General features: G+C 54.3%; 2 protein-coding genes across 6 annotated transcripts in view; one reads left to right on the top strand and one right to left on the bottom strand.

Moving 5' to 3' along the window:
- The window catches only part of CIITA (class II major histocompatibility complex transactivator), a 45,471-nt gene extending 34,152 nt beyond the window's left edge, over window positions 1–11,319 (top strand). For 4 of the 5 annotated variants that reach the window (XM_034670372.1, XM_019803171.2, XM_034670371.1 and 1 more), the window contains exons 12-20: window positions 983–1,141; window positions 1,766–1,837; window positions 4,666–4,746; window positions 5,306–5,398; window positions 6,663–6,749; window positions 9,089–9,172; window positions 9,339–9,422; window positions 10,092–10,189; window positions 10,641–11,319. In XM_034670372.1, coding sequence (XP_034526263.1) covers window positions 983–1,141; window positions 1,766–1,837; window positions 4,666–4,746; window positions 5,306–5,398; window positions 6,663–6,749; window positions 9,089–9,172; window positions 9,339–9,422; window positions 10,092–10,167 — 736 coding nt within the window. In that variant the 3' untranslated portion in view covers window positions 10,168–10,189; window positions 10,641–11,319. Of the gene's footprint in view, window positions 1–942; window positions 1,142–1,765; window positions 1,838–4,665; window positions 4,747–5,305; window positions 5,399–6,662; window positions 6,750–9,088; window positions 9,173–9,338; window positions 9,423–10,091; window positions 10,190–10,640 lie in introns of those variants that run through there. The other variant, XM_034670374.1, reaches the window with a different exon arrangement.
- A 3,591-nt stretch (window positions 11,320–14,910) lies between these two features.
- On the bottom strand, window positions 14,911–27,111 carry DEXI (Dexi homolog). Its single transcript, XM_002922639.4, has 2 exons — window positions 26,171–27,111; window positions 14,911–15,572 (listed from the first exon to the last, which is right to left on the bottom strand). Exon 1 carries the CDS (start codon window positions 26,604–26,606, stop codon window positions 26,319–26,321), a length of 288 nt encoding a protein of 95 aa, XP_002922685.1. The 5' UTR covers window positions 26,607–27,111; the 3' UTR covers window positions 14,911–15,572; window positions 26,171–26,318.

Below are 27,111 nucleotides of genomic sequence, written 5' to 3'. Positions count from 1 at the left end.
TGGGGTCTCATTTAGTATGCGTGGTAGCCAGGCGGGGGCAGAAGTGATTCCTTCCATTTTTAAGATGAGGACGTCCAGGCTCAGAGAGGGACAGCAGCTTGCCCAAGGTCACACAGCAGTGAAGAACAGCGTCTTCCACCAACATTTGTGGTTTTTTTAATTAAAAAAAATTTTTTTTCTATTTGAGAGAGAGGAGAGGAAGGGCAGTGGGGGAGAGGAGAGGAAGGGCAGTGGGGGAGGGAGAGGGAAAGAATCTCAAGCAGACTCCACGCTGAGCAGAGCCGGATATGGGGCTCGATCTCATGACCATGAGATCATGACCTCGCCCAAACCAAGAGTCTGACACTTAACCGACTGAGCTGCCCGGGTGCCCCTTCAACCAATATTTGAAGGCCTGACAGGTGCCAGGCACTGGGCCACATTTAGGATGTAAGACTGATCTGGGCTCAAATTTGTATTCTCTCCATCCCCTAATCAAGCCACTATTTTGTCATGGTTAAAGCCACAACTTGCCCTCAAACACCCCTTTTCTATTCTCCTTCGTAGTCAACCGTCAGAGCAGTCTTCCCAGAATTTGCATTGGATCATATCCCACCCCTCTGACTCCTTAACTTGCTCATTTAAATCCTTCTGTGATCAATTTGATCACTTCACCTAATCTGAAGAGAATTTCTCCCACCTTCCCCCCAAATATATTTCACCCAAGCTCTAAAGTTCTATACCATTTTAGTGGTTTGACCAAGAATTTGCCACTGAGCTTCCTAGTAGCCAAAGCAAAAAGGGAAATAAAACCACTGGGTGGGCTGAGAAAAGGGAGGAATCAGTAGGAACTGGTGTGGTCCTGGAAGGCTTCCTGGAGGAGGTAGGGATGAAGCTGAGGACAGAAAGTGTCTGAATTGGTAGGAGGTCCCTTCATGGAGCTGCCCCTCCGTTATGGTCTAGCCCGGTCCTTGTGCCTGGGTCTGAGGCCCTTCCTCCACAGGGCTTCGCTGAGTGACACGGTGGGGCTCTGGGAGTCTCTACAGCAGCGTGGGGAGACCAAGCTGCTCCGGGCAGTGGAGGAGAAGTTCACCATCGAGCCTTTCAAGGCCAAATCCCCGAAGGATGTGGATGACCTGGGCAACCTCGTGCAGATCCAGAGGTGAGGGGGAGAGGGCGTGAGAGGTGGCTCAGACAGCTAGGACCCAACATTAAGTTCGCCATTGGTACTTCTCCCTTACTTGGGGATATCCCGTGCCCTCCCCCAGGACCCATCACCTTGTGCCATTCAAAACTTGCCATCGTGAACCCAGTTCGTCCTCAGCTAAAGCCCGAGAGGGACTCCCTGCTAGGGACCGAGGACTTGCCTTCTGCATCTAGGAACAGAAGTGACACCAATGGCCACGTTTTAAGGCAGCCAGGACAAGTACTGTCCCCATGTGAGAGATGGCAGAGCTCTGAGGTCCAGGGGGCAGAGGAAACTCGACCATAGAATAACTGTTTCTCATTCTGTCTTCATCCATTCTGTGAGCACCTACTGTGTGCTGTCTGGGCCGGGTTTGGTGAGCCCCTGCTCTGAGGCTCTTTTCTGTGAAACCCATAGGAATGCCTTTGTAACGTCTTGTTCTGGGGTATTTCTTTTTAATGGGGGACAACAATATCCCCCAGGGAAGGCAGGCCTCCCCAGGAATTTGGGGTACTGTGGCAGACATCCTGGATCACTCACGTAGGGGCTCAGGGAGAGGCGAAGAGCCTGCTCCCCGCTAACACTGCCCGTTCTCTCCAGGACGAGGAGTTCCTCGGAAGACGCAGCTGAAGAACTCCCTGCTGTCCGGGACCTGAAGAAGCTTGAGTTTGCGTAAGCAGAAGGGTGAATTGTCTCGGGTCCCCGTGAGGTTTCTTACCAGCATTGTTAACTGGGCCTGTGCCACCAGGAATGGAGATGGGTCCCCAAAATAATTTTTTTTGGAAGATTTTATGTAGTTATTTGAGAGAGAGAGCAGGAGGAGGAACAGAGGGAGAGGGACAAGCAGACTCCGTGCTGAGCTTGGAGCCCAATGCGGGGCTCGATCCCAGGACCCTGAGATCATGACCTAAACTGAAATCAGGAGTCAGTCGCTTAACTGACTGAGCCACCCAGGTGCCCCCCACAAATCATTCTTATCCTCTTGTCTTGCCTCTTTGGAAGCCAGCTTCCAGCATCTGGGGCCCAGGCGGTCAGGGCTGTGGCTGGGGCCTCTCGGGTGTGATGCTAAGTGGCCCATTTATTGGTGGACACGCTCCCCGTTCATTCATTGGACAGACACAGTGCACTGACTAAGGCCATGTCCTCACGAGCCTCAAGTCTAGGGTAAACAGACAATTACCCCCTGCTGTGATCAGTGGCCTGTCTGGGGAAGTGGGGGGGGGGAGGAAGCCAAGGGGACTCTCTGGAGAAGGTGACCCAAGGGCTGAAGCTTGCCTGGTTCTTGTTCCAACAAAGAAAGAAGCTAAATTCGTGTGCGATCCTGGTTAGGGATCTAAAATCACCTAACGATTAGGAAGAAATTATTAAACACCTACAGTGTGCTCAGTGCAATTTATAAATGATCTGGGAGGTAGCCGCTACCGTCCCCATCTCACAGATGAGAAAATTGAGGCCTAGCCAGGTTCAGTGACTTGCCCAAGGTCCCCCACCCACCAGCTACCTGCCCCTCCTGATCTCTGCTCCCCCGCACCCCAGAAAAAGGCAAGCATTTCTGGTTTTGAACAGAGACAACGTGCCACATTTGTGCAGAAATAAAAATGTTGCTGGAAAGAGGAAATGTGTGAGAACAATCACCAAGGGCCGCTTCTGGCTTTGACTTATTTTCAGCTGAAAAAGCCCCTAGTTCGAGGTCGGAAGTGTGCTCTGGGGAGCAGTGGCTGTGAGGTGGAACGGCCCAGAACCAGGAGACTAGCCACCTGGAGGCCAGAAGCCCTGAGGAAGTTCTGAGGAAGGAAGGAAGGAAGGAAAGGACTATTTCGGGTGTGTGACTGGCAGCCACCGTGCCTGGTACCACGCAGGCCCCAGAGGCCTGGAGATGAGGCCTGTTGGCTGCTCAGAACCCGTGAGGCACTCTGTGGGGGGATGAGGGTCCTGATTCAGCCTCTCATCTGCTTTGATGAGGCACCCTCCGTCTCCCGGACTGCCTTCCCCGCTCCCTCCACTCCAGCCCCAGGGGTCTCCCTGCTGGCCTCCATCCTCACTAGGCACAGTCTGGCCCCTGGGCCTTTGCACTGCCCGTGCCTTCTGCCCACGATCCTCTTCCCCAGATATCAGCACAGCCCACGCCACTACTTTCTCACTTCCTTCTGCTTTCCACCGAGCAAATGCTCCCGTGTTTGAAAGTACAATTCTACCCCGCCTGCCACCGTACTATTCTCTGTATTACTGATTATCCCCTGTGCCAGATAATTTACCGATTTCTTTGATTATCTGTCTTTCCCACGGGACTGTCAGCTCCACAGAGGAGGGCCAGGATTTCTGGTTTGCTCATGGCCCTGTCCGTGACAGGCTTGTATGGGCCTGGCATACAGTAGGCGAGCAATCAATACTGGATGCATTAACTCCCTAATCCTTCCAACAAGCTCATGAGACTGGGGCTAAATCTGACGAGACCAAGGCTGAACTGAAGGGATTTGTCCACAAGGCCCCACGGGAGCCACGTGGTAGGGCCCAGGCTCAAATCAGATGCCGGACTCCCATCTCGTGACCTTTCATGGAGGCTCGCGGTTCCCAGACTCTGAGATTGCAAAGACAGAATATTTCAGAGTAAATTTGAGGACTATATGCAGTACCACCTTTTCATTTTTATCAGGCGTGTTCATTCCAACAAGCCACATGATACTTTTATCAAAGAATGAATATTTTCATGCCAAAAACACTCCAAAGGACCCAATTTCAGAGTAAAAGATGTTTCTTACGTTGAGTCCGTTTAACCATGTTTTAAAAGCAGAATGAAACAGCCCTGCACTATCTTTATTTCTCTCATTCCCTGGAAGTCGGGTGTAAATGCTGATCTAGCCCCTGAGACCTTGTGTATTAGTTAATCCCTCTGTGCCTCAGTTTCCCCATCTGGAAAATGGGGATAAGAAGTGCCTTTAGCTCAGAGTTGTGAGGATGAAATGAAATCTAACCTGGTGAAGGACCCCATGTGTGCCTGGCACATAACAAGTACTCAATAAATGGTTTTATTTGTTATTAAAATGTAATGACATAGGGGCGCCCAGCTGGCTCAGTCAGTAGAGTGTGCAACTCTTGATCTCAGGGTTGTGAGTTCGAGCCGCATGTTGGGTGTAGAGATTACTTAAAAAAAGAAATAATTTTTTTTTTACAAATTAAAAAATAATTTTAAAAAATGTAATGGCGGATAAGTAAAGTCATTTATCTCCAGACTGGTGGTGGTCCTCAGGCCAGAATTTAGGAACCACTTCCCCAGGCCAGGAGCCCAGGGGCCTCTTGGGGGGCTTTGGTGAAGTCCAGCCAGAGCAGAAGGGATTGGGGTGCCACCTGGTGGGTATCAAGGGAAGGAGGGCACTGGGCAGGCAGGGAGGGGGAGGGGGAGGGGGCCTCAGACTGGGCCTGCCTTCTGTCCACACCACCCTGGCGCCACAATGAGGAGCTGTGACTGTTTCGGGGTCTTAACTCTGCTCTTTGCCTCCTAGGCTGGGCTCCGTCTTGGGCCCCCAGGCTTTTCCCAAACTGGTGAGAATCCTCGAGGCCTTTTCCTCCCTTCAGCATCTGGAGTGAGTATGGACACGGGCACCTTCTGGTTTTGATTACCCCAAACCCTGCCCCTGGGGACAATGCACTCAGAAGGACCTTCTCTGTCCCCCCCTCCTTCCCTCCCTCCCTCCCTACTGCTCCCTCCTCAGTATGGCTAGTGTGAATGACCAGATGACCCCACTGCAGGGAAGGGAGGATGGATGGGAGAATCCCCAAGATAAAAAAGATTGAATCCTTTTGTGACCTCTGAAACTTTTCCCTCCTTGGGCTCCCATGCTGTTCGCAGCACCACCACGAGGAGGCAGGGTCTGGGCGCAGGATCCCATTGCACAGTTGTGGTCCCAAGAGAGTTAAGGAAGTTGCCTGAGCTCATGGTGCTGGGGGGGGGGAGAAGATTCAGGTCCATGAAGAGTCAGAACCTTGTCCCCTGGCTGGCCAACTGGCATCCCCAGGGGATGCGGACTTGCTCTCGAAAGTTTGCCTATGGTGTGTCCGAGGTAGGGGGGGATGGGAGGAGGCTGCTGCTTGGCTGGCCTCGGGGTGTGAGCTGATGGCCCCTCCGTCTGCTTCCGCCCACAGCCTGGATTCACTGAGCGAGAACAAGATCGGGGACAAGGGTGTCGAGCAGCTGTCAGCCACCTTCCCTCGGCTGAAGGCCCTGGAGACTCTCAAGTGAGTGTGGAACTGCCCTTCCTGCTGCACTGGGTTTTGCCTTCTTCCGTCCACTTACCCATTCAGTCATTTCTTGATTCAATCACGCGCGTAGCCGCTCATGTGTTAATCAGCAAATACCGGAGGAGGGGTACCTACTACATGCAGTCACCCTTCTGGGTCCCGGAGATCCAGCTTTAAACAGAACAAACAAAGCCCCTGACCTCAGGGATCTCCTAGTAAACAAACAAACAAATAAATCCATAATGATGAAGCACACAGTGATGAATGTAAAGAACATTTAGGGAGAAGAAGTTATGCTGGGTGGTGCAGAGGAGAGAGGAACTAGGATGTGTCACTGACACATTATCATCAAAATAGTAAGTCTTTTAAAAAAAAAAAAAAGGGTGTGCCTGGGTGGCTCAGTCTGTTGAGCGTCCAACCCTTGATTTCAGCTCAGGTCTTGATCTCAGGGTCATGAGTTCAAGCCCCATGTCGGGCTCCACACTGGGCGTGGAGCCTACTTAGGGAAAAAAAAAACTGTCCTGGGTTTTGGGAAGTGGATGGATGTGACGAAAGAGGGTCTGCGTGATTGTTTACTGAACCTAGAGGGGATCATCAAAGTCGGTCCACACTCTGCTTCATAACTGGGCCGGGATGGCTGCAGGATTCACTCTGGGATTTCCTTGACTGTAGGACACTGAGACTTGCCCAGTAATTTAGAGTATTCTGGGTGAAGCTGTGGGTAAGCTAGGTCTCCCCCTCCCAACCCCTCCTTTCTTTGTCCCTCCCTCCATCTCCTACCTTTCCTTCCTTTTTCTCACCCACTTAAGTATTTATTGAGCACCTACTATGTACTTGGCACTGATGTAAACACAGGGACACAGTAACGAACAAAACAGACCTGCCACTAAACAAATAATATGAACACATATTCTATTCTCGTGTGAAAATATGGCCCCATGGGAAAAGAAGGATGCTATCCAATCATAGGACAGGCGTGGGGGGAGGGTGATCTCTCTCTTTTTATCATCACCCCCACAACCCCCGCAGCCACAGGGTGGGACAGTATCCTTTTATTTACTAAGAATCAGCGTGTTACCCACAAAGTTGTTCACACCCTGTTACCCACAACTCTCCGCGAGGTAGATGAGCATGTGTTTGCTGCTCGGGCCACCCGGTGGGGAAGTGAGAGTTTCCCAGCTCTGCCTGGGGCAGGGGGGCATGGATGGGGAGGGGCATGGGAGTTTGGCCCTGAGCCCTTCCCCTCGCTGTGTCCCTGCAGCTTGTCCCAGAACAGCATCACCGACGTGGGCGCCTGCAAGCTCGCCGAGGCCTTGCCCTCCCTGGCTGCGTCCCTCCTCAGGCTGAGGTGAGTGGGGCCTCCCCCTGTCATGGGTCAGGCGCTGAGCTGGCGGGCTGGGGGTGGGTGGAAAGTCTGCTTTGTGCCAGAGCCACAGAGCCCAAGGCTGGGGCTGGAGGCATCCCGTCAGGCTGTTGTGTTCGCTGGCCTTTGTTGCACAGCTAGGTACAGGGGCGGAGGGGGGGGGCGGGCTTTGACCTAAAATCCCATATGAACATGCCCCACCCCCCCAACAGGAGGATAGCAGGGCCTGGGAAAATGCATCTGACAAACTGGGCAAGTTGCTTACTTGTTTGGAAAATGGGTACCATCCCAGTGGCCTATGGAAAGCCCTTGGCACCACGCCTGGCTCTAGTGCACAATATTGGTCCTCCTTCCCCAGGGGGTGGCAGCACTGAGCCTTTTCTGGAGTCCAGGGGTGACGGTTTCTAGAAGGTTGACTGCGCGCTGGCAGCCTTGGTAGGCTCTTGCCGCTCACGCAGTGCCTGCACTGCCACCTTCTGGTGGGCCTTGGCATAGCACTCCTTGCTTTTGATGACTTCCGGCCTGGCTCCCTGGTGGTCTCAGGACTGAGGAGGGGAGCTCAGACCACAGCCCCAGCCATTCAGCTCAGCCTTGCCAGCTCTCCTCTCTCGCCAGGCTTTCCTACTCCTTTCTCAGCCCTCATCACCCGCCAAGGACAGCCAGAGTCACATTCCTGGGGGAGATGGTATCTGGTTCATCTAGTTATTGACAACTCCCCTCTTTTATCATTCCAGCCAGGGTCACCATGTGCAGCTGTATGGGTTGTGTACGTACAAATCATAGTTGATCTGACTGGCACTCCCTAGGGTTGTGCAGGGCATCTGATTACCTCTAATATCAACCATGGGCCAGTATTGTGCTAGGAACTAGACATACAGCTATGAACAAAACAAATATTCCTTGCCTTGAAGCATCTTGCATAATTAGCATATATACTAACAAAATATTTTTAAATAGTGATTCATGCTGGGGAAGAAACTTACAAGGGCCCAAGAGGGTACAATGGGGAGTATTGAATTCCTCAAGGAGGTCAGGAGATCCCCCCTTCTGTGGGAGGTGCTCTGGGACAAGCATTCCAGGAGAAGGGAACAGAAGATGCAAAGGCCTTGAGGTGGGAAAGAATTTGAGTCTTTGCCAGAAGGGCCACTGTGGCTGGCTACAGGGAATGAGGGACGGAGGGTGGGAGGTGAGGTGAGAGAGGTAGGGAGGCCAGATTATGCAGGGAGGCCCTTGTAGGTCCGGAGGGGGCTTTTGGAGTTTTTCCATTGTGAATGGAGAAGCAAGTGGGGTGTATGGGGGCAATATCTGATCTGACCGCCAATGTAGAAAACCTCCTACTTTATGGAACCTAAGATGCCATACACTGTAAGACACCATTAGGAGGACAAAACACTGCTAATTAAACCATGATATTCATTGATAACCAGACATCTCCAGGTCTCAGGGATACTCAGGGTGAACACGTACATCTCGGCATCGATGAAATATGGGAAGAATCTTCTGTCGGTGGGAGGAGGGGGAAGCCCCCTGGGTTCGAAGACCCACCCCGGGAAGAAATTGTAAAGCCTCCGCCTGGTTCTGGCCCTGGTCCTGGCCAACCTGTGACAGCAGGGGATGCTGGAGTTTAGCCTGAATCTGCTTTGCTGCAGTGTAGACCTGCTGCTTTTACATGCAGCGCTGTGGTGGAGCCCCGAGGCTGAGTCATGGCAAAGTCATGGCCTTGAAATGAGAACCACGGGAGCACCTGGCTTGTTAAAAGAATGATTGTTGAGTGTATAGCTTCGGTTGGCACTGGCGACACCCACCGCCTTATTTACTCTGCTGCTCGTGGCAGCTGTGCCTACACCACAGAAACCCGTGCTGGCCCAGTGATCCTGGTTTTTCTCTCCCCTACTATTCCCCAGTGTTGGTCACACCATCTACGGTAACCCGTATAAACTTCCTCACCGCCCCCCCCCAGGAGGTAGTAATAACCACAGCTAGGATTTAGTCATTCCAAAACCTGCTGGTCTCTGTTTTGGGTGTTGTACTAGCCTGAACTTGTTTACTCCTCCCCGTGATTACTCTATTGTGCCCATTTTCTGGAGGAGCAAACTGAGTCACAGAGGCGTTAAGTAACTTGCCCAAGGTCACACAGGCAGCAAGCCCCGTAGCTGGGATTTGAACTTGGGAAGTCTCAGCCAGGAAGCTACTTCCGCTCGCTCCTGGTGCTTTCCCTGGACTCACTGTGTGAGTCTCTGGGCCTCAGTTTGCCTGTCTGTAAAATGGGGCAGGGAATCTGGCTGGCTGTGGATCCCATGGGCTCTGACCTCTGTTTCTGGCAGCCTCTACAATAACAGCATCTGTGACGTGGGAGCGGAGAGCCTGGCACACGTGCTTCCAGACATGGTGTCTCTCCGGGTGTTGGAGTGAGTGTGGACAGTGGGTGGCAGGGGTCTGGGGCTCGGGGGGACTGCGGGGTCTCCTGCTGCCATGCTGGGATGGGCTGCTTGTTGAGAGCACAGGGGTGGCCTTGGTCTGGGGCTGGATGGCCCCGAGAGAGGGCCAGGCCCCAGGATAGGTTTCTCTCCCCAGTGTCCAGTATAACAAGTTCACGGCCGCTGGGGCCCAGCAGCTCGCCGCCAGCCTGAGGAAGTGCCCTCATGTGGAGACACTGGCGTAAGTCTCGGCCCCCCGTGGGCGGAGAGCCACCAGCTCTCCAGGGGTGCAGCTCCTGTGAGTCCTGAGTTCAAATCCTGCTCTGGCCCTCACCTGTGTGGGACCTTGGATGAGCAAACTTTGCTACCCTGGCCTCAGTTTCTTTGTCTGTAAAATGGAAGTGATAATTTTTACCCCCAAGCAGTTTTGTGAGGCTCAAATTAATCTTAGAATAGTGTCTGATACCTGAAAATGCTCAATGTATTAGGTTGAACGATATGAAATCACTTATATTCTATTATTTTGGACCTGGCAAATTTGGCAATTTCATATGGTTCAAACTTATGTGTCACCATGGGGTCAAATGTCCAATATCAGTACTCTTTCAAGGCACTTTCACCTACATAATCCCTTGTATCTTCTAGGGTAGAATTTATAAGACCCATTTTACAGATGAGGAGAATGAGGCACAGAGAGGCTAACTTTTTTGAGGTCACACAGCAAGTCAGCAGCAGAGCCAGGTCTAAAGAAAGGAGTCTCGGGGCTTCGAGGCCTCTGCAATCCCTCTAACCCTGCACTGGTCTGGTTCTGCCAGGTGGGAAGTCTCCAAGGTTCTAGGCTGGGTGATAGGAGGGACCGGGGCCCCCTTCTCTCCTCTAACCTGGCCCTCGCATGCCGTGCCCATCGCAGGATGTGGACGCCCACCATCCCGTTTGGCGTCCATGAACATCTGCAGCAGCTGGACTCACGGATCAGCCTGAGATGAGCTCCGTGATGCCCGGGACGAGGTAACTGAGGCGGGCTTGGACCGGAGAACTGGGGGGGGCTGCTGGGTGAGCACATGCACCATCTGGGGCCTCCTCCTGTGACTGGTGGAGGTGTCTTTAAAGGCTTTGGGGACTTGGGCCCTGAGCCTCCTCCCTGCGGCGGGGCCTGGAGAGGTGGGGAAAGGACGGCGGGGCGGGGGGGTTGGTCAGCTATCCACAGCCCTTAGTCTGGGGAAGAGCTTCCCTAAAGATCCCCCCAGCCACTCCTGCCACCTGCCCTGCACGGTCTACATAGGAATTTGCTCTCCACGTTTCTGTGCAAATGACTGTCCCCCCACTTCTGTGCTCCCCCAACCTGATGTCCCCCTCTTCCAACTCCACCTCACCCCCAATCTCGACAGTGCTCTGTCCACGTGTCGAGCTGTCCCCGCCTGAAGCTTTCTGACCCACCCCTTCTCCTGACCTCTCACAGCACGTTCTCTGAGGATGCTGACCACGCCGGACCTTGGAACGGTTATCTGTGGACACAGTTGTTCTGGGGCTGACGAGCCAAGCAGCCTGGCGCCCAGCCCTGCCAGCTCAGGGTCGCCCCCACCCAGCGGCGAGAAGGACCTGCTCTGCGGACAGACCGGGCCCGGCTCCAGGCCCCCGCGGGGCCCAGGTCGATGGCAGCCCTGGCAGACGGGGTGGGAGCTGGGTGGCCGCTGCGGTCCACCCAGGAGCCCTGAGGCATCCCCTGCGGGTCGCTTCTGACAGAGGTGGCCAGCCCGGGGCGAGGGAGCGGGGCGGCCCCATCTCTGCCTCCCCAGGTCCCCGCCGGCCTGGGGAGGAAGCACTTGTCCACGCTGCTCTCCTAAGAGGGCACGTTTGGCGCGCTCCGCGGACACCAGTGGCCCGCCCCGCCTGCTCCTTCCCGCCTGTGACGGGTACGGGTTTCGCAGCAGCTGCTTTGCGGCCGCACGACTCGCTGTTTTGCACTAACTTTGTCGAGGCCAGAGCTCGGCCTGGCGCACACACACTGACTTGAGCTGGAAAGAGCTGACGGTACACTAATTGGGGGGGAAGGGAGGTGGGCTGGAACCACACCTGCCTCTCGGCCTTCATTTCTTGTGTCGTGTTTCACTACATTATAAAGGGCTCGTTTGATCTCAGTGTCCACTGTTTGAGTTTGTGCCGTGATCACCATTTTGGGGAACCCACCGTTCGGTTATCAAATGCATCACAAACTCGCCTGAGATGCAGGGGCTTAAAAGGACACGCACGCTGATTCTGCTCCCAGACCAGTCCCGTGAGTCGGGCTCAGTGGGGATGGCGCGTCTCTGCCCCAGTTTGTGTTAGCTGGGGCTGGCATCATTTGAAGGCTCGGGGACTCCATGCTGGCTGGGGGCCTGGGGCCTTGGTTCCTCTACGGAACTGACAAGAAGGGTTGAAGGGCAATCACGCAACATGGAAGAGGGAGACAGAAACAGAGACAGAGACCACAGGGAAAAGTATCCTTTTTATACCCCAGCCTTGGGAGTCACATAGCACTACACCCTCCATATTCCTTGTCCAGTGGGACAGGGGCTGGGGCTCTCCTACCACCCCCCACGCCCCCAGCCCCCCAGCAGAGTGCACTGGGGCCCAAGTCCTGTCTCTTTGGAGAGGATCTTCCTACGCATCCTGAACTTAGCGGCAAATTCAGTATTTGGGGATCGGCAAGGTTGAAGCACTGTTAAGCCTTAGCAGAGGGCATGTTTTCCTCTGCCTGTCTGACTCGATGTTCTATCCTGAGAGCTGTTTCTTAGTCAAGCTGGCATCTTGCCTTAGCCATGGTGAGCCTGGAAGGGACCTAGAAGCTTTGCTGTCTACGCCGAGAGCTGCCAGCTCAGCTGTTGTTGTTTTTACTGGAGCGTGGCCTGCTTGGTCAGAAGTCCCAACTCGGGACAAATTGGCTTTCTCCTGGTGGCAGCGGGAGCTGTCTGTTCAGCTCTAGTGCACCAGCCCTGGTGCCCGCTTCCCAGACTCCCCTCCTCTTCCCAGAAAGCTGGAGTCAGGTGTCAGGAGAGTCAGAGGGATTTGGACCCAGCTACCTAGCTGGCAGTGCTTGCAGAGAGGGGTGTTGCCTTCTGCCTCGGCCCTGCTGCTAAAGGCACCAGGCGTTCTGACCCAGGCGTGGGTTTTAAATAGCAAGGGCATCACTCCTCAGGGTGTGTCCACATTCGTGGACTGTGTGGAGTCCACAGGCATGGGCACCCCTCAGCTGGATGGGGACGGCACGATCATACGCACTACTTTGGGTCTGTTCAGAGATGACAAACTATAGTCAGAGGCCGTGATTATTCGTAGTTCTCGCTTAATGTGGGATAGCTACCATTTATTAAATAAGTTGATACCTGTAAAGTGCTCATCACGGTAGAAGGGATATAATAGGTGTTCAATAAATATTAGCAACTACTACTTTGTGCCAGTACCATGTTAAGCCCCTCCTACTCAAAGGGACCAGACTAGGGCCAGCTGCAGACTCCAGAGCTAGACCACGTGGGCTCAGTGCCCAGCTCACCACTTGTGCAAATTACTTCTCCATGCCTCAGTCTCATCACATGTAAAATGGGCATAATTACAGTGCCTTCTTCATTATGCAGAGATTCAAGGAGTTAAGACACTGACAGCAAGAACCTGGCATACAGCTCAATCCTTGTTGGCTGTCCTTGTTATGTATGAATATGCATTTTGTTCCTGCCTCTGCCTGGAATGTTCTTCCCAGGCCTTTCTCATTGGACAACTGCTGATCCTGTAGGACTGTTTATAAAGGACAGCTCCTCAGGAAAGTCCACCAGACCACCCTATTAAATGGACAGCCCACCTCCCCCACTCTCCAAACTGGTCATTAGTTTATCGTTTTCATGCTTATTTGTTGTGTTGTCTGCTCTTTTCCTAGAATGTGAGCTCCAGAGGGCAGCTCACCTGTCCACTTTATTTGTTGCTGTGCCCTCTGTACCTTGCAAGGTGCCTGGACACAGTAGGTGCTCAATAAATGTTTGTGGAATGAATGATCCTCACCGCAACTTTGCTTGTGTGCTTTATTCATTCCACAAATATGTACAGAGGACACAGAGGGGTACTCAATAAAATGCTCAAGGTTCCTGCTCTGGGAAGCCTTGTACTTTAGTAAATTTGAAAGTAACTCCCTGGGCAGGGCTGTCTGGTGTGGTTGGGTGGTCCGTGCACTGCACAAATGCACCCAAACAAGGGGGCAAATGAGGGCTGCAAACCAGTGTAGACTCTTGCTTGCCAAGCTGTGAGTCCTGATGCGGAGCCGTGTCAGCCCAGCGGGGCACCTTTGTAATTATCAGCACAAAGAGCTCTTATGAGGTACGCAAATTACTGTCCCCATTTCACAGATGTGACTTGCCTAAGGCCACACCCCTGTAAAGGAGGGAGTTGAAATGCAAACTCCCCTTTGGATTTCTGTGGAAGGGTGGGTCTCCACGGGCCCAGGCACAGTGTGCTGGGATTGCTCTCTGAGAGCCATTTCCCGGGTGGGAAGAGCGATGCCCGGAGCAATCAGGGAATCTGTCTGGAGTCATGCTGTACGTTGATGGCATGATTCCAATTTTACAGCATCTTTTATTTTTTTATTATTATTATTTTTATTTATTTATTTTTAAAGATTTTATTTATTTATTTGACAGAGAGAGAGACAGCCAGTGAGAGAGGGAACACAAGCAGGGGGAGTGGGAGAGGAAGAAGCAGGCTCATAGCAGAGGAGCCTGATGTGGGGCTCGATCCCATAACGCCGGGATCACGCCCTGAGCCGAAGGCAGACGCCCAACCACTGTGCCACCCAGGCGCCCCTATTTTTTTATTTTTAAAAGATTTTATTTATTCACTTGTGAAAAAGAGTGAGCAAGAGAGACAAAGCATGAGTGGGAGTTAGAGGCAGAGGGAAGGGTACAAGCAGACTCCCCGCTGAGCAGGAAGCCTGACACGGGGCTCGATCCCAGGACCCTGGATCATGACCTGAGCCAAAGGCAGATGCTTAACGACTAAACCACCCAGGCACCCCTTACCACATCTTTTAAATAAATCCTCAGGCCTCTCCCCCGTCACAAACCTCTCCCTTCGCCCGCTCACCTCTCTTCCTGGGCCTCTCAGGTGTGTTCTGTTCACAGCCCCTAGCTCCCTTTCTTAGCAGCACAAGAAGTCAAGGGGTGCTGGGCTGTTTTTTCTCTGGAGTCTGCAGGGGCCTGACCCTTCCTCACCTGTGTCCTCACCCACACAACGGAGCCAATCGTTGTGCTTTGTGTAACGCGGTGCATACCTGAGGGTGCTTTGAGAAGCAGCAGCTCTGCAGAACGGAGAATCACGGCTCTTTTCCTGTGAAACTGCAAGTCAACCCAACTTCATCCATTCACCTGCTCCTTCCCTCCCTCCCTCACTCCCTCACGGCTAGTGGAGGTCTCCCGGGTGTGCTGTGTGCACGCAAGGGGATACCGCGCCTCCCGAGTCTCTGGGATCCGGGCCACTGAGCCTGGGCCGCCACGCTCCAGAAGCTGGCCCTTGCCTCTCTGGCTTGACTCACCTGCCAGCCTGGCTTGGGGGAATTCTCCCAGCCCTGCTGGGTCCCAAGCCAGGGAGGCCCTGACTCTTCTGCCCTTTGCGAGGTCCTGCCTAAGGGCTCCTTTCCCGAATCTAAAAAAAATAAATAAATAAAAAATAAAAAATAAAAAATAAAAAAAAAAGGCAGGGCCCCCACAGGCTGGAGTTGCATACATGTTTTAATTGAAAGAAGTCAGCCTAAGTATTGCTTTTACAGGTTTATCAACATCAAGTATTCATACCCCTCACATTTTCAAAAATATTTCTGGCCAGAGGAGCAACGTGGCATGCCCCTGGCATGATGGACCAGTCCTGGCAACCTGATGAAGGACAGCAACTTGAAATGAATAAGTCACACCCGACCCTCGGCCCCTGACACGATCTGTGGCTTCTTTTCCTTCTGACTTACTCCCTGAAATAGTCATAGCATCTAAGACCAGCCTCGGGCCCAACCTGGCCGGGCTGTGGGCTCCACTGGCATCAGACGGAGCTGGGAGTGGCTTCTGTGTGTGTCCGCAGTTTGAAGTATCCTCTCGCAAGATTAAGTGGGAGAAGCAGGTGCAGTCGGGGGTGAAGAGCGGGGAGGCAGACTCTGGCTGGGTTCTTGTAAACATCCATCGCAACTGCGAAAGGTCATAAGCCAAGGCAAGGCCATTTGTGCGACGCTGTGGGCGGGGGAGGTCTTCGGACGCCCCTGCCTTTCCCCTTGGTTAGGGGCAAAGGCCTTCTGGGCCTCCGCTCTCAGTTTCAATCTCTCCGCCCCACCCTCCTGGGTCCGGATGGAAACCTCTCTGTTGGCACGGAGCTTTCGGGGGAAGCAGGCCTACCGAGAAGGGAAAAGGGGTGTTACCAGCACGGAAGCACTGTCCTGCAGTCGTCACTTATTTGGTGGTGGCCTCAGGAGGCTCAAGGCGGGGCAGGGAAACCTTCCTCTAAACCTTGCATTAGGGAGCCATCAGAAACCCCAGATGCAGGCTGGGTTTTAACTTTTATTAACTCTTTTTTAATGAATTTGCCTGATTTCTAAGGACTCTGGATGGGAAAGCCAGTGTAATTTCACTTGGAAGAGGAACGATGGTCCACACTTGGGAGGGAAGAGGGGGATCCTGGTATCTGACGAAGGAGGGCAGTGTGCTCAGGGGTCACCCAGGGCCTGTGGGCTGACCTGAGCCCTGGGGTGGCTGAGCAAGCTCTAGTAGAGGGCGGGGCTTGGCAGCACCTCCCACCTTGCCCGGAAAATGCTTCGTAGGCTACGGGAAGGCTGTGGCCACAGCCAAGCTCCTCACCGGCCTCACTGCTCTGGTCCTCCCGGGACATGGTATCATCCATGGTGCCTGGCCCCTCGGCTGGTCCCCATTTCCCATACTAGGTGCCAGGGGCTCTGTGGCACCTTCAGCTCCCACGCCCACCCGCCTGCCCCAGCTCTGTGCCTCACCACGGCCAGCTCGGACTACACCTTCTGCAAACATCTTCGTGCACCAAATGTAACTTCTACGTTAAATACACAACGTGGACGGTCATTCACCAACATTTGGGGCAAAAGAATTCTCCGAGGTGGGAGGCAGTTCTGGGCATTGCAAGACCGCTAACAGCATCCCTGGTCCCGGACCACTAATGCCAGTAGCGCTTCGGGGCACATTGACAATCAAAAATGCACTCTCGCCCCATTTCCAAGGGGCACCGAGGGGGCAGAAATGCTCCTCTTGAGAACCATGCATCTCCCCAAGGTTCAGAGAAGCCAAGTGACCCGAGTTACACAACTATGACAGGCAGAGCTGGCACTGGACTGGTGACAATGGTAGAAACCATCACAATCGGGGAGCTGCCACTCCCTGAGCTCTTACCATGTGCCACGAGCCCAAGGCAGAGCCTGTGGATGCCTTGTGCCATTCCCTCCACTCACCCCTCCAGGGCATGCTGACCTGGCAGCTTCCACCTGTAGGGACCTGCCTCCAAAGCCTGCCTGGCCCCCAGGCTGCAAGTACAGGCAGAGCCAATGTCTCCCCAGAGCTGCCTTCCAACCAGGGATGACCAGGAAGGTGGTGGATCAGTACCCCAGCTCCTGCACCCTGCAGCTGAGTCTCCGGAGTTCCTGAGCAGAACTAAGCTCAGGGCTGCAGTGGTGACCTACTGGATGACAGAACCCTCTCCTGTCTCACCAACCCACTCCCTACTGGTAGTCCTAGGATCACCTCCTGAATACACACCTTGCCCTTGAACCTTTGTCCCGGGGTCTGCTCCTGGGAGAGCAGACCTGAGATGGAGCCTTACACATGTCAGGTCATTCAGCTCTCCTAAAACTATTGGGATTCCATTTTACAGACAAGGACACTAAGGTCCAGACACGGTAAGTAACTTGTCCAGGATGCTCAGTTCTTCAGGGCTTCATTCCACTGGAGATTTTCCACACTACCTAATTCCATACCTCCTGCGTGCCAGGTCCTGAGCTGGGTGCTGGGGAACCCACGATAAATGTGGTCATGCTTTTGAGATACCCTGTGGTGAGTAATCACAGCCCAAGGTGATACACCCGACAGCAGGGAGTCCAGGGGATGAATGGAGCCCAGAGCCCGGGAAAGGCTGCATGAAGAGCACGCCAGGCAGGGGGCAGGCTGGTGACAAGGGCACAGCAGGCCCTAGAACCCCCTAAGGTTTGTACAGGGTGGGAGAAGGGAGCAAGCAGGCAGGCCATGGTAGACACAGTTGGAGAGGGGAGGAGGGGCCAACTCAGCCAAGTTTCTTGTGCTCTCTGCCAGATTCACCTTCTAGAGGCCAGCTGGGAACACATCCTTCCACTGCTGAGACCTTCCCTGGCTCCCACTGATGACACAGGCCGAGTCCTTGTGTCTTGGGGCCCCAACCCACCTCCCCACTGGACCTGGCATGGGGATGGGAAGGCAGGGCTGTGGCCAGAGCACTGGTGAGCTCAGGCTCTCAAAAGGCATCCACGGTTCCCCCTCCCATCCCACAGGGGACCCCTGTGGGGGTCAGTGGTGGTGCTCTTGAGAGCAGGGCTCACTCCAGAGATCTCAAGGCAGGGGTTCACACTTAAGCCCATTTCAGACTTGTGTGGATTGGGTGTCAGAGAGCACAGAATCACCCCCCGCATGGGGACCCACTCCTCTCCCAATCTTTATGTCTGCCACCAGCACCGGGTCCAGACGAGTGTCAGTGGCTGGAACGTGTCTCTGACACGTGCCAATCTCCCATCTGAACGGGCCCAGGGCCCTGCAGGCGCCGGCTCCAGCTGGATCCACTGCTGCTCTCGGTTTTCACTGTGTTATCTGCAGGGTCAGCTTCTATTTATGGCAAGTGATGCCAGCTTCCTACTTCTGATAGTAATACAAAGTTCCTGTCCCTTCAGAGCATTACTTCACTTTAAAAAGAGCTCGTTTAAGGAAAACAATGACACAAATGAGAATTCAGACAACAGAGCAGGAATTGCTGACAGTGGCAGACGGGGTTGGGGAACCCGGATCGGGGTCAGTCCCACTCCTTCCACGAAGGGCCCAGAAAGGGCGGGGACCTGCCCTAGGTCATACAGCAAGGCGAGGACAGCCCAGGTCTCTGGGGCCTTGGCTGCAGCATGTCCTGAGACGACTCACCAGTGCCACCCACGGTGGCTGTTAAAGATCAGTCCCCTTGCTCCCTAACTGGCAAGTCCAGCCTCACAGCAAACCCCAGGGAGGGTCCTGAGACTGTCACAGGAGGACTTTCTCCAGCCCCTCTATGCTTACTGTGTGCCATCTGCTCTAACTCCTGGCCTAGCTCACACGCTCCTCAGAACAACCCTAGGAGGTGGGGCCAAGCAGGCTCATCACTGGGAATTTCAAACAGGGGCTCAGAGAGGCTTCAGTAAATTGCTCAAGGCCTCCGGGCTTGCAAATGGCGCAGGCGGGATTTGAACCTCTGTAGTCTGATCTTAGGTTCATCTCTTTCCTCCGAGGCATCAAAAGCCTCGGGCTGAAAGCATCCTGGAGCCGCAGCTTGCAGAATCCAAAGCAGTGGGTTCTCCAACCTTCTATCATTAGAGCATGACAGACAATTCATTAACCACTGGTTTCCCCCCCCCCTTTCTTTCTGAAACTGTAACCTTTCATTCCAGGCTACTCCAGAGAGCTGGACAGAGGGAGTGGCCAGCTGACTCATTTCTGTCATTAAGAAGGACAGCTGGGCAAAGGATCCATTTTAAGAAGCAACGTCTCGGCTCACTGCCTCCGGCGAGAGGCTGCCTAGTTTGGGATGGGCCCTTGGGTCTTGGGGTGCTGGCGGGCAACGCTCTGGACATGCTGCAAGACTCTCCTTTGAGACTCTTGTGTTCCCACGGTCCTCCTCGGGGAAAGTCAAGGCAAGGTCGATCTGGGGGAATCCTGGCTCTGCCCCTTCCTAGCTGTGTGGCCTCAGCAAGTTCTCTCTGGGCCTATTTTCTTCATCTGAAACAGGAGAACAGCGCCCACCTCATCGGGCTGTTTGTTGTGAGGATGATATGAAATCACGTGCCTACAATACACGGGCATCAATACCTAGCAGCCCTCCCCTCCTTCCACCTGTTCGCCGCTAGCAAACACACCAGGCAGGGGGCCTCCACAGTGCTGGGGGGCTGCTGGAAACAGGAGCCCTGTCGCCCTCCAAAGACCTCGCGTGCTGGAAACCCACTGCTCATTCCTCTTTCCCATGTACCAACTGACCAATTCAAGTGGCTAAAGACAGATGTCACCCAGAGCCAATTGGCCCTGTGTGTCCACCATCGTCTCAGCGATGGGCTGTGTGGCAGAAGGACCTCTGCCCTGGCTAGTCCAAGAGTTCACGGACGGAGGGGGTGGGAAAGGAGATGCTGCCCGGCTGCCTGGGTTCCTGATGGAAGTCAGTGTTCTGGAGAAACCAGGACCCATTTCTCAAAGCCGCATTCTGCTTTATGTGTCACCTGCTGACGCTCACCAGCCGCGGGTTTTGTGAAGATTCCTGATCCAGAACGTGTCTCCAGCTGGTCGGTGCCTCAGACTTACTGAGGCCCTTCTGAAGGGCAGTGTTTGCCTGTAAGTCTTGCCACACCTGAGAACTGCCCGGACGATTATTTATTTAGTACTTTACATCAATGAACCTTTTTTTTTATCTCCAAATTTTTAAAAGGAACCTTTACGTCACTATCATGAATAAAAAACAGAATCATTTGTCATAAACAGAAGGCAATGCTAAAAACAAACATGATGAAAATGAAACCATTAGCTCTAGCCAGATACCCCTGGCCTGCAACACTGAGCCTGGGCCTGCTTTCTCTGGTCAAATGGAGAAGTAGCAGGTGCCCAAGGGTGACAGACAGAGCATCGACAGCCTGGCCACACTCTGCTTCGGCGGCCTCACGGGTGGCAGAGGACCTCACTCGAGGAAGCACTGGGACTGTGGCTAGGAGGCCAACTGGCCACCTCATGGCTGGGTATCTGGGATGAGTCACTGAACGTCCCCGAGCCTCAGTTTTCCTCCCTGTATAATGGAGCTAATGAGCCCCGCCCCGCCTGCTTTGCAGATGACGCTTGGGGGAAGCTGGGAGATGTGGGAGACATAGTTATTTTTAACCACCCAGCCAAGACCCCTGCCAGGAAGGAATCCCAGGAATGAGGCCTTCCCCTTCTGTGGGGAAGTCGAGCTCACTCTCAGCCCCTCCCCAGTCTCTGGGCAGGGGACGGCAGCTGTGATGTCATCAGCATGAGCTGGACTCACCGGGTACAAAAGCAGAGGTGAGGTCCCGGAACCCATCCCAGATCACCCTTTGCCTTAAAGGCACAGACAAATCCTCCTTGGTAATGGGCCCCTGAGAGGAGGAGGCAAGTATCTGAAAAAAGGGGAGGCTTCCTGGGCTGAGTCCCCTCTGGTCTGACACACCATCAACACAGCATCATTTATGAAGGGCTACACGCCATCCTTTTAAAAATAAAGTCACATAAAAAAGTAGATTTTTGAAAAACGAAGTACTAACACTAGTGGATTTAATCATAACTACAAGTTACAAAGGGAGAAATAATTTTATAGTGGAGAGACCTGGCAGACACCACCCTAGCCAAGCCATCAAAGTTACCATCACCAGCGGTGGGACAGACAGACATCACTTGTCTCCCAGATACCCTGCACTCATTTCTCTGCGGGGGTTCCTGCCAACAATGCATCATCTGAGCCTAATCACAAGAGTACATCAGATAAACCCAAACGGAGACAGTCCAGAAGATACCAGACTTGTACTCCTCCAAAATGTCACTGTCATGAAAATGAAGACAGAGTGAGGTCAGGATTGAAGGCAACTCGAGAGACAAGAATTAAAGCAAAGGGTGACCTGTGTGATGGGATCCCAGACCCCAACTCTACGTTTTTATTGGGACAATTGGTGAGATCTGAAGAAAATCGGTCATAGGCTTGCATCAAGTGTTAAATTGCTGATCTTGACAACTGTACTGCGGTTATGGAAATCAATGTCCTGATCTAAAACTATACAGTGAAATATTTAGGAGTAAAGGAACGCAATGTCGGCAATCGTTTTCAAGTGGTTCAGAAAAATTGCTAAACACATACACATATGTGTATATACACACACGTATACAGCGTGGGCACACGTTGTCTACATGAACAAATGTGGCAAAATGTAAATCCGTACAACTGGTGACTCTGGGTGAAGGGTGGGGGGACTTCCTTGCACTCTTCTCACAATTTTTGTATACTTGTGAAGTGATACAGTATATTTCAAAATACTTGTGAAGTGATACAATATATTTCAAAATACAGTTTTATTTAAGAAACTCAGCAAAAAGGAGTGAGGTCTATGCATCAGGCCTGGCAGAGCTGTGAGCGCTATTCCAAGGTGGGATTTGGGAGCCCCTTCCTGGAGTCCCCCTGCAGCCCCTGCAAACCCAGCACTGGGTTGGGGGGCTCAGCTGTCTCACTCAGCTTTGCTACCCTGGCCCCTCACTCCTCCTTTCTGGGCCTCAGCTGCCTCTCCCTTTAACTGTGATCTTGATTTCCCACAAGCAAGCTAAGCTTTTGGAAGTTTTGGGGGAAAGACAGAAGGTAAACCAGGAATACGAATGGTCAAGTTGAGAGGAGCCCTTAATTTCCTTGACACAAGGACCATGAGGGTCTTCCTTGGATGAAACCTTCAGTTTGCGTAACTCGGGGCCAAGGGAGCTGAACCCCTGGCATCTCAGCTGTTTTGAGACCCCTAACGGGGCCTTCTCCTGGCCACAGGGGCAGCCAGCACCCGAGCACACTGTGGCCAGCACGCTTCCAGGTGAGCCTTGTGCTAGGACAGAGCTGGAAAGTCAGCCAGGCCCAGGGTGCACCTGCCTCTCCTCGCCACCATCACCTATCTCTTGTCTGGACCACAGCTACGGGAGACCGACTCATTTCCCTCACCTACCCTGACCGCTCTCCTTCCCCTCACTCCCCACAGCTCTACTAGCTGCCTGTGGGTGGGCTCTCCTGTGACTTCAATCTACGGTCCATGTCCCTGCAGAAGGTCTGGGATTCTGAGCAGGGCAGTAACATGCCAGCCGGGGTGTTCTGCTGCTGGCACAGGCTGCAGACTGGGATGGCGGGACCAGGCTCAGAACAGATCAGAAGCAGCAGCTGCGGCACCGAGTCAGGGCCCGGAAGCCGGAAGACCCTGTAGTACGTAGACTGATGGGGCCCGTTTCCCTGGCTCTGTATCCGAGCTACACCAGGCCCTCCCGACCCCGGCAACAACGTTCTGCAGCCTCTCCATTTCCGCTGCACAAAGGCTCTCTCCCACACCCCTCCCGCTGTGCCAGGAACAGGGACAGATCGATCCAGCTGCTCTGCCCCCGCATCGGAAGTGCTGGGATGTGAGGACTCTCCCTGGCTCCCAGGCCAGCTGCAATGGCCCTCTCTCCTGCGAAGGAGGGAGCTCCTGATTCCCCACTTCCTGCTCCCAGGCAATGATGACAACTCTAGGAAAATTGCGGAGCCACGCCTCGACGGGGCTCCAGATCTGGTGGACTGTGGAGACCACAAGCCATGGGAAAGGTGTCCTGAGGGTCCCAGGCAGGAGGACAGAGTGGGAAGTCTGTCTCGGTGGTCCCCACCTGAACCCACCCAGCACTCGGGCAGGCAGTCCTCTTCGGCTCATCCTGGGTTGTAAGTATCCATGCATGTGTGCACGTGCAGGTTTATACACTTACAAGGGCCTGAGTGTACACACTCCCCACTGTATCTGACCGTTAACGGTAGCAGCTGTTAATATTAATGTATCACTCACTGCACACAGGAAGGTCTGCGAGCTTTACGTACATCTCCCTTAATCCTCACGATGAGGAACATTATCGCACTCTTTAGAACACTGACACACAGGGAGCTACAGAACATGCCCAAGGGCAGCTAGGACTGGGATTTGCACCAGGTTCTTGTTCTTTACCCCAACCCTAATACTGCCTCCTTCAGTAAGGGCTCAACAGATGTTGGGTGGACCGTACCGTGTGGGCACACACCCAAAAGAAAAAAGAACGAGAGCAAGTGAGTGCACCTTGAGATCCACCCCAGTCCCCACTGCCTGGCATGCCCCACACCCTTAGTCAGTGCTTCCATGACCTTCTCGTGCGTAACATGAGAATACGTCCACCTGAGAACGAGCCAGAAAGAATGAGATCTGACTACCGATGCTCCTCTGGTTACAGAAAGGGGCCCAGAGCTGAGGTCCAGTCAGACCATTTCTAGAGCTTTCCCAAAGGCTTGTCCTGCTGCTGGTCACCCCTCCCCTCCCCCAGGCTGGGCTTCCCTGGTCCTGGGGCCAAGATTGCCTCGGCCTGGCTTCGGGAGTGGGGAAGAAGGAATGCTGTGCATGGCTTCCCCACTTCTTCTGGCTTGAGTATCTCACCCAGCCCCTGGCCTCCCTGCCTCCCAGCTCGGGCCCAGGCACTCTGACAGCTTTGCAAGGCAGGGTGTCCCTGAGACACACTCCCTGGCGTTTCTGCGCAAACAGCCTTTGCTGCAAAGTTTGTCGAAGCATTTGGGCTTCAGTTTTTGGTTCGGAGTCTGCCAATGTTTTCATTTGGAAGGGGAAGTGTTTCTGTTGATGCGGTGAAGAGATAAAATAAGACATTCTTCACCAAGTTACACTGTCTCAAAGTCAAGCGCTTGGCTTGGAGGCAGAGATTCAGTTTGGGATCTGCTAGGCCGAGCACAGGGCTCGGTAAAAGAGCAGGCAGAAGCGAAGTTTGTTGAATGGCTGACTGACTGAGCGAACACACGAAGGGCCTAGAACCAGGCATGGTCCGTGATCGATACTCGGGCCAGATTTTGAATGGACTCCACACGTTCTACCTTCAAAAGGTGTTCTCAGTCTGTGTTTCTCCACCTTCAGCAACCTTGCCCCATCCAGGCCCCCTTTACCTCCAGCCTGAGCGACTAAACTGCTCCTCACTGGCTTCCCCCATTCCATACTTGCCCTGGCAGCCATTCTGCCCACAACTGCCAGGGTCATCTCTGCAAAATGTGAATTGAAATTGTGTCATCTCCTGCTTCAAGCCTTCTGACGGCTTCCCATTGCTCATGGCCATGGCCTCCCAGGTCCTGTAGGGTCTGCCCTCACCTGCCCCACAGGCCTCTCTTGGGACTGCTCTTTGGCCTCGCTGGCCTCCTTTTGGTTGCTGTAAAAACGAGCTCTCCTACCCCTCAGCCTTGGCATTAGTGATTCCCTCTGCTTCGAATGCTTTTCTCCAGATCTTCCGTCTGGCTCCTACCAATTTAGGGCTCAGCTCAAATGTGTCATCTCCCCAAAGAGACCTTCTCTGACCCTCCTTTCTAACGCAGTCCATCTCTATTCTTCAGCTTTGCTCAACAGACATTTATTGAGTGCCTACTAGATTCCAGGCACTCTTCTAAGCACTGAGAAAGCAGCAGGAACTCACTAGGGATGCCCAGGTCCTTCCTACATGTTCTCATGGCTCTCAAAAAATCTGATCATCTTGTTTGGGAATCTCCTTGTCTTTTCTCACCAAGTGCCAGGAGGTCATGGCTAAGTCTCTCTTGTTCACTGTGTTCACCCAGGGGGCACAGTGTGTACTCCGTAAACATTTGTTCAACCCAAGAACGGGTGGATGGATGGATGGCAGGCAGACAGGTGGGCAAGGAGACTGGGTAGGTATGCAGGGCAGCTGACCCATTCTCTACCCGGCACTTGGTTCTTGCTAAGGTCTCACTGAGCTCAAATGAAGCTTTTATCAAAGAAATTTCACTGTCCACCTCTCAGCGGGAGCCCCCAGCTTCAGCATTACTACCAGCAGGTCCTGCCCCACCCTGCATTCCCTGACTATGGTCACTTGGCAAAGGCAGCCCACAGAGGAGGGGAGTTAACTCAGCCTGCTAGGGGAAAGTGGCATTAGTGTCTGTCTTCTAGAAAGAGCTCCTGCCACCTCAGTATCCTCCCTTCATTGCCATTCAGGACACTGCACACTGTCCAGTGGAGAGGCTCAGCCAAAGGGTGCCTGCAAGTCCCACGAACGCTCACCAGACCCAAAAGCCTGCCTACCACCCCCCCCCAATCTTGTTCAGCTGCCTCTCTTCCAGCTCTGAGACTTTGGCCAGGTCCCTCTCCTTCCTGGACCTTCATTTCCCTCCCATCAACACACAAGGTGGGGCAGGACACACAGCTTCCTGGTTACAGCCTAGAGGCAGGACTTGAACACCTCAGTGCAAAGATCCTGTGGTCCCTACTCCTGCGGGCCCAAGAGCTCCTTAAGGCCTTGCAAACACTGCAGGTGAAGCCAGCCCCAGCCTGCCTGGTCTGGAAAAGCAACTTGCGAACTGGCAGCCCTTGCAGATGCGAGCTGCAGAACTGCCGAGCTGGGGCACCCTGAAACCCGACTCCCAAGAAGCAGCAAACGCAAGGCCAAGAGGAAGTGCAGACTTTGCTGAAGGAGGTTTCTCCTCTCACTGCTTCAGCTGGGGCCCTTGCCCTTGCTCTCGAGTCTCCACCCACTCCCCCAAGGGCCACAGGACAAAGATGGTCACTGCCTGGCTTGCTATCTCTTCCAACACACCAAACTCTTATCTTTCCAGGACTATGGGAATCCCCAGAAAGCCAAGGTCACCATCAAGCCAGACTGAGGCAGAAGGGAGCAGCTGACGGCTCTGCCTCAAAGGGATCTGGATGCAAAGGCTTTTCCACCAGCTGTGGCAGTAGGTACCATGGCTAACCCAAACACCACTTAGGCTCTGCCTCCCTTCCCCTCTTCAACAACTGTCACCTTCATCAGGGAAAGCTTCCCAGGCCCAGCTAAAGGCCTAACGGGGTCTGGCCATTCCTGGCATCCAAGCAGACCTCCAGGAGCCTGGGGGAAGGGTGTGTGTCCGGTCTGGAGATGCCAGCCTCTTCGCCAGCGCCCCCAACCCACCCCCATCTGTCGCAGAGAGGGCACTTACAGGTCTTGGAGGCCGGAGACGGCCTCGTCCTGGGGATCCCATCCCTGGCCCGACGATGCCCCCAACCAGCAGCGGCGGCATGATTTGGGCGGCTGGTCCAGGCCGAGGGGTGCGGGTCGTTGGGAGCAGGGGAGGACTGCAGTCAAGCCTACTCCAAGTAACCATCGAAGACATCGAGCTCCGAATCGGCATCGTAGAGGCCCGAGCCGGGGTCGGAGAGCACGCCGAGGTCCACGAGCGCCTGGTCCATGTCCTCGGGCAGGAAGACGAGGCCCACGTTGAGGACAATGTACTCCATGAGGAAGGCGTAGTATAGGATCAGCACATTGACGAAAAACAGGCCCACGTAGAACATAGAGGGCAACAGCGACGGCGGCACGTAGGGGACCAGGGGGCCCAGCGCGTCCAAGTGGGCCGCGACCCGGGCGCCGGGCATGCAGGGGTCGGCGAGGGCGGCGGCCCGGCGATCCCAGCGATCTCAGCCGCTGCGGCGCCCGGGCGGCCGGCAAGGGGTCAACTCAGCCATCCAGGGACGCCCCGGGGGCTTGACCCAGGCGGCGCCGGGCCCCGGCGGTGCCCCCGGCGGTGTACGGCGGCTTCTGAGGACGCGACCCTGCTCCCGAAACGTGCCCGGCGGGGTCTACGCACCCCCAGATGTGCCCACACGGTCCTCCCAATCCGCTCAGCTGCCAGGCAGGCCCCCCACTGAGATGGCCGACGGCTGCCCGGCTCCCCCGACGCGCCTCGCTCGCGCTCACAGGCCCTCGCAGCACCGGCGGGGACCCCACCGCGGCTCAGCGTCGAGGGCCAGTCCCGGCGGCGGTCTCTCCAGCCCCGCCCGGCAGTTGCTCGAGCCCCCTCCGCGCCCCCGCAGGCCCAGCGCCCATGGCTGCGGCCGCCGCGTCGCCCTCCTGGTCGCGTTCCGAGCCCCGCCTCCGGAG

This window comes from Ailuropoda melanoleuca, chromosome 10, assembly GCF_002007445.2.
Source record: "Ailuropoda melanoleuca isolate Jingjing chromosome 10, ASM200744v2, whole genome shotgun sequence".
NCBI classification, from domain to species: domain Eukaryota; kingdom Metazoa; phylum Chordata; class Mammalia; order Carnivora; family Ursidae; genus Ailuropoda; species Ailuropoda melanoleuca.
The sequence above is the reverse complement of the archived record's forward strand: the minus strand, read 5'-3'. Positions and strand labels throughout refer to the sequence as shown.

What these genes read in the sequence shown, in the direction of transcription:
- DEXI (XM_002922639.4), bottom strand. Translation starts at nt 26,606, where the DNA reads ATGCCCGGCGCCCGGGTCGCGGCCCACTTGGACGCGCTGGGCCCCCTG.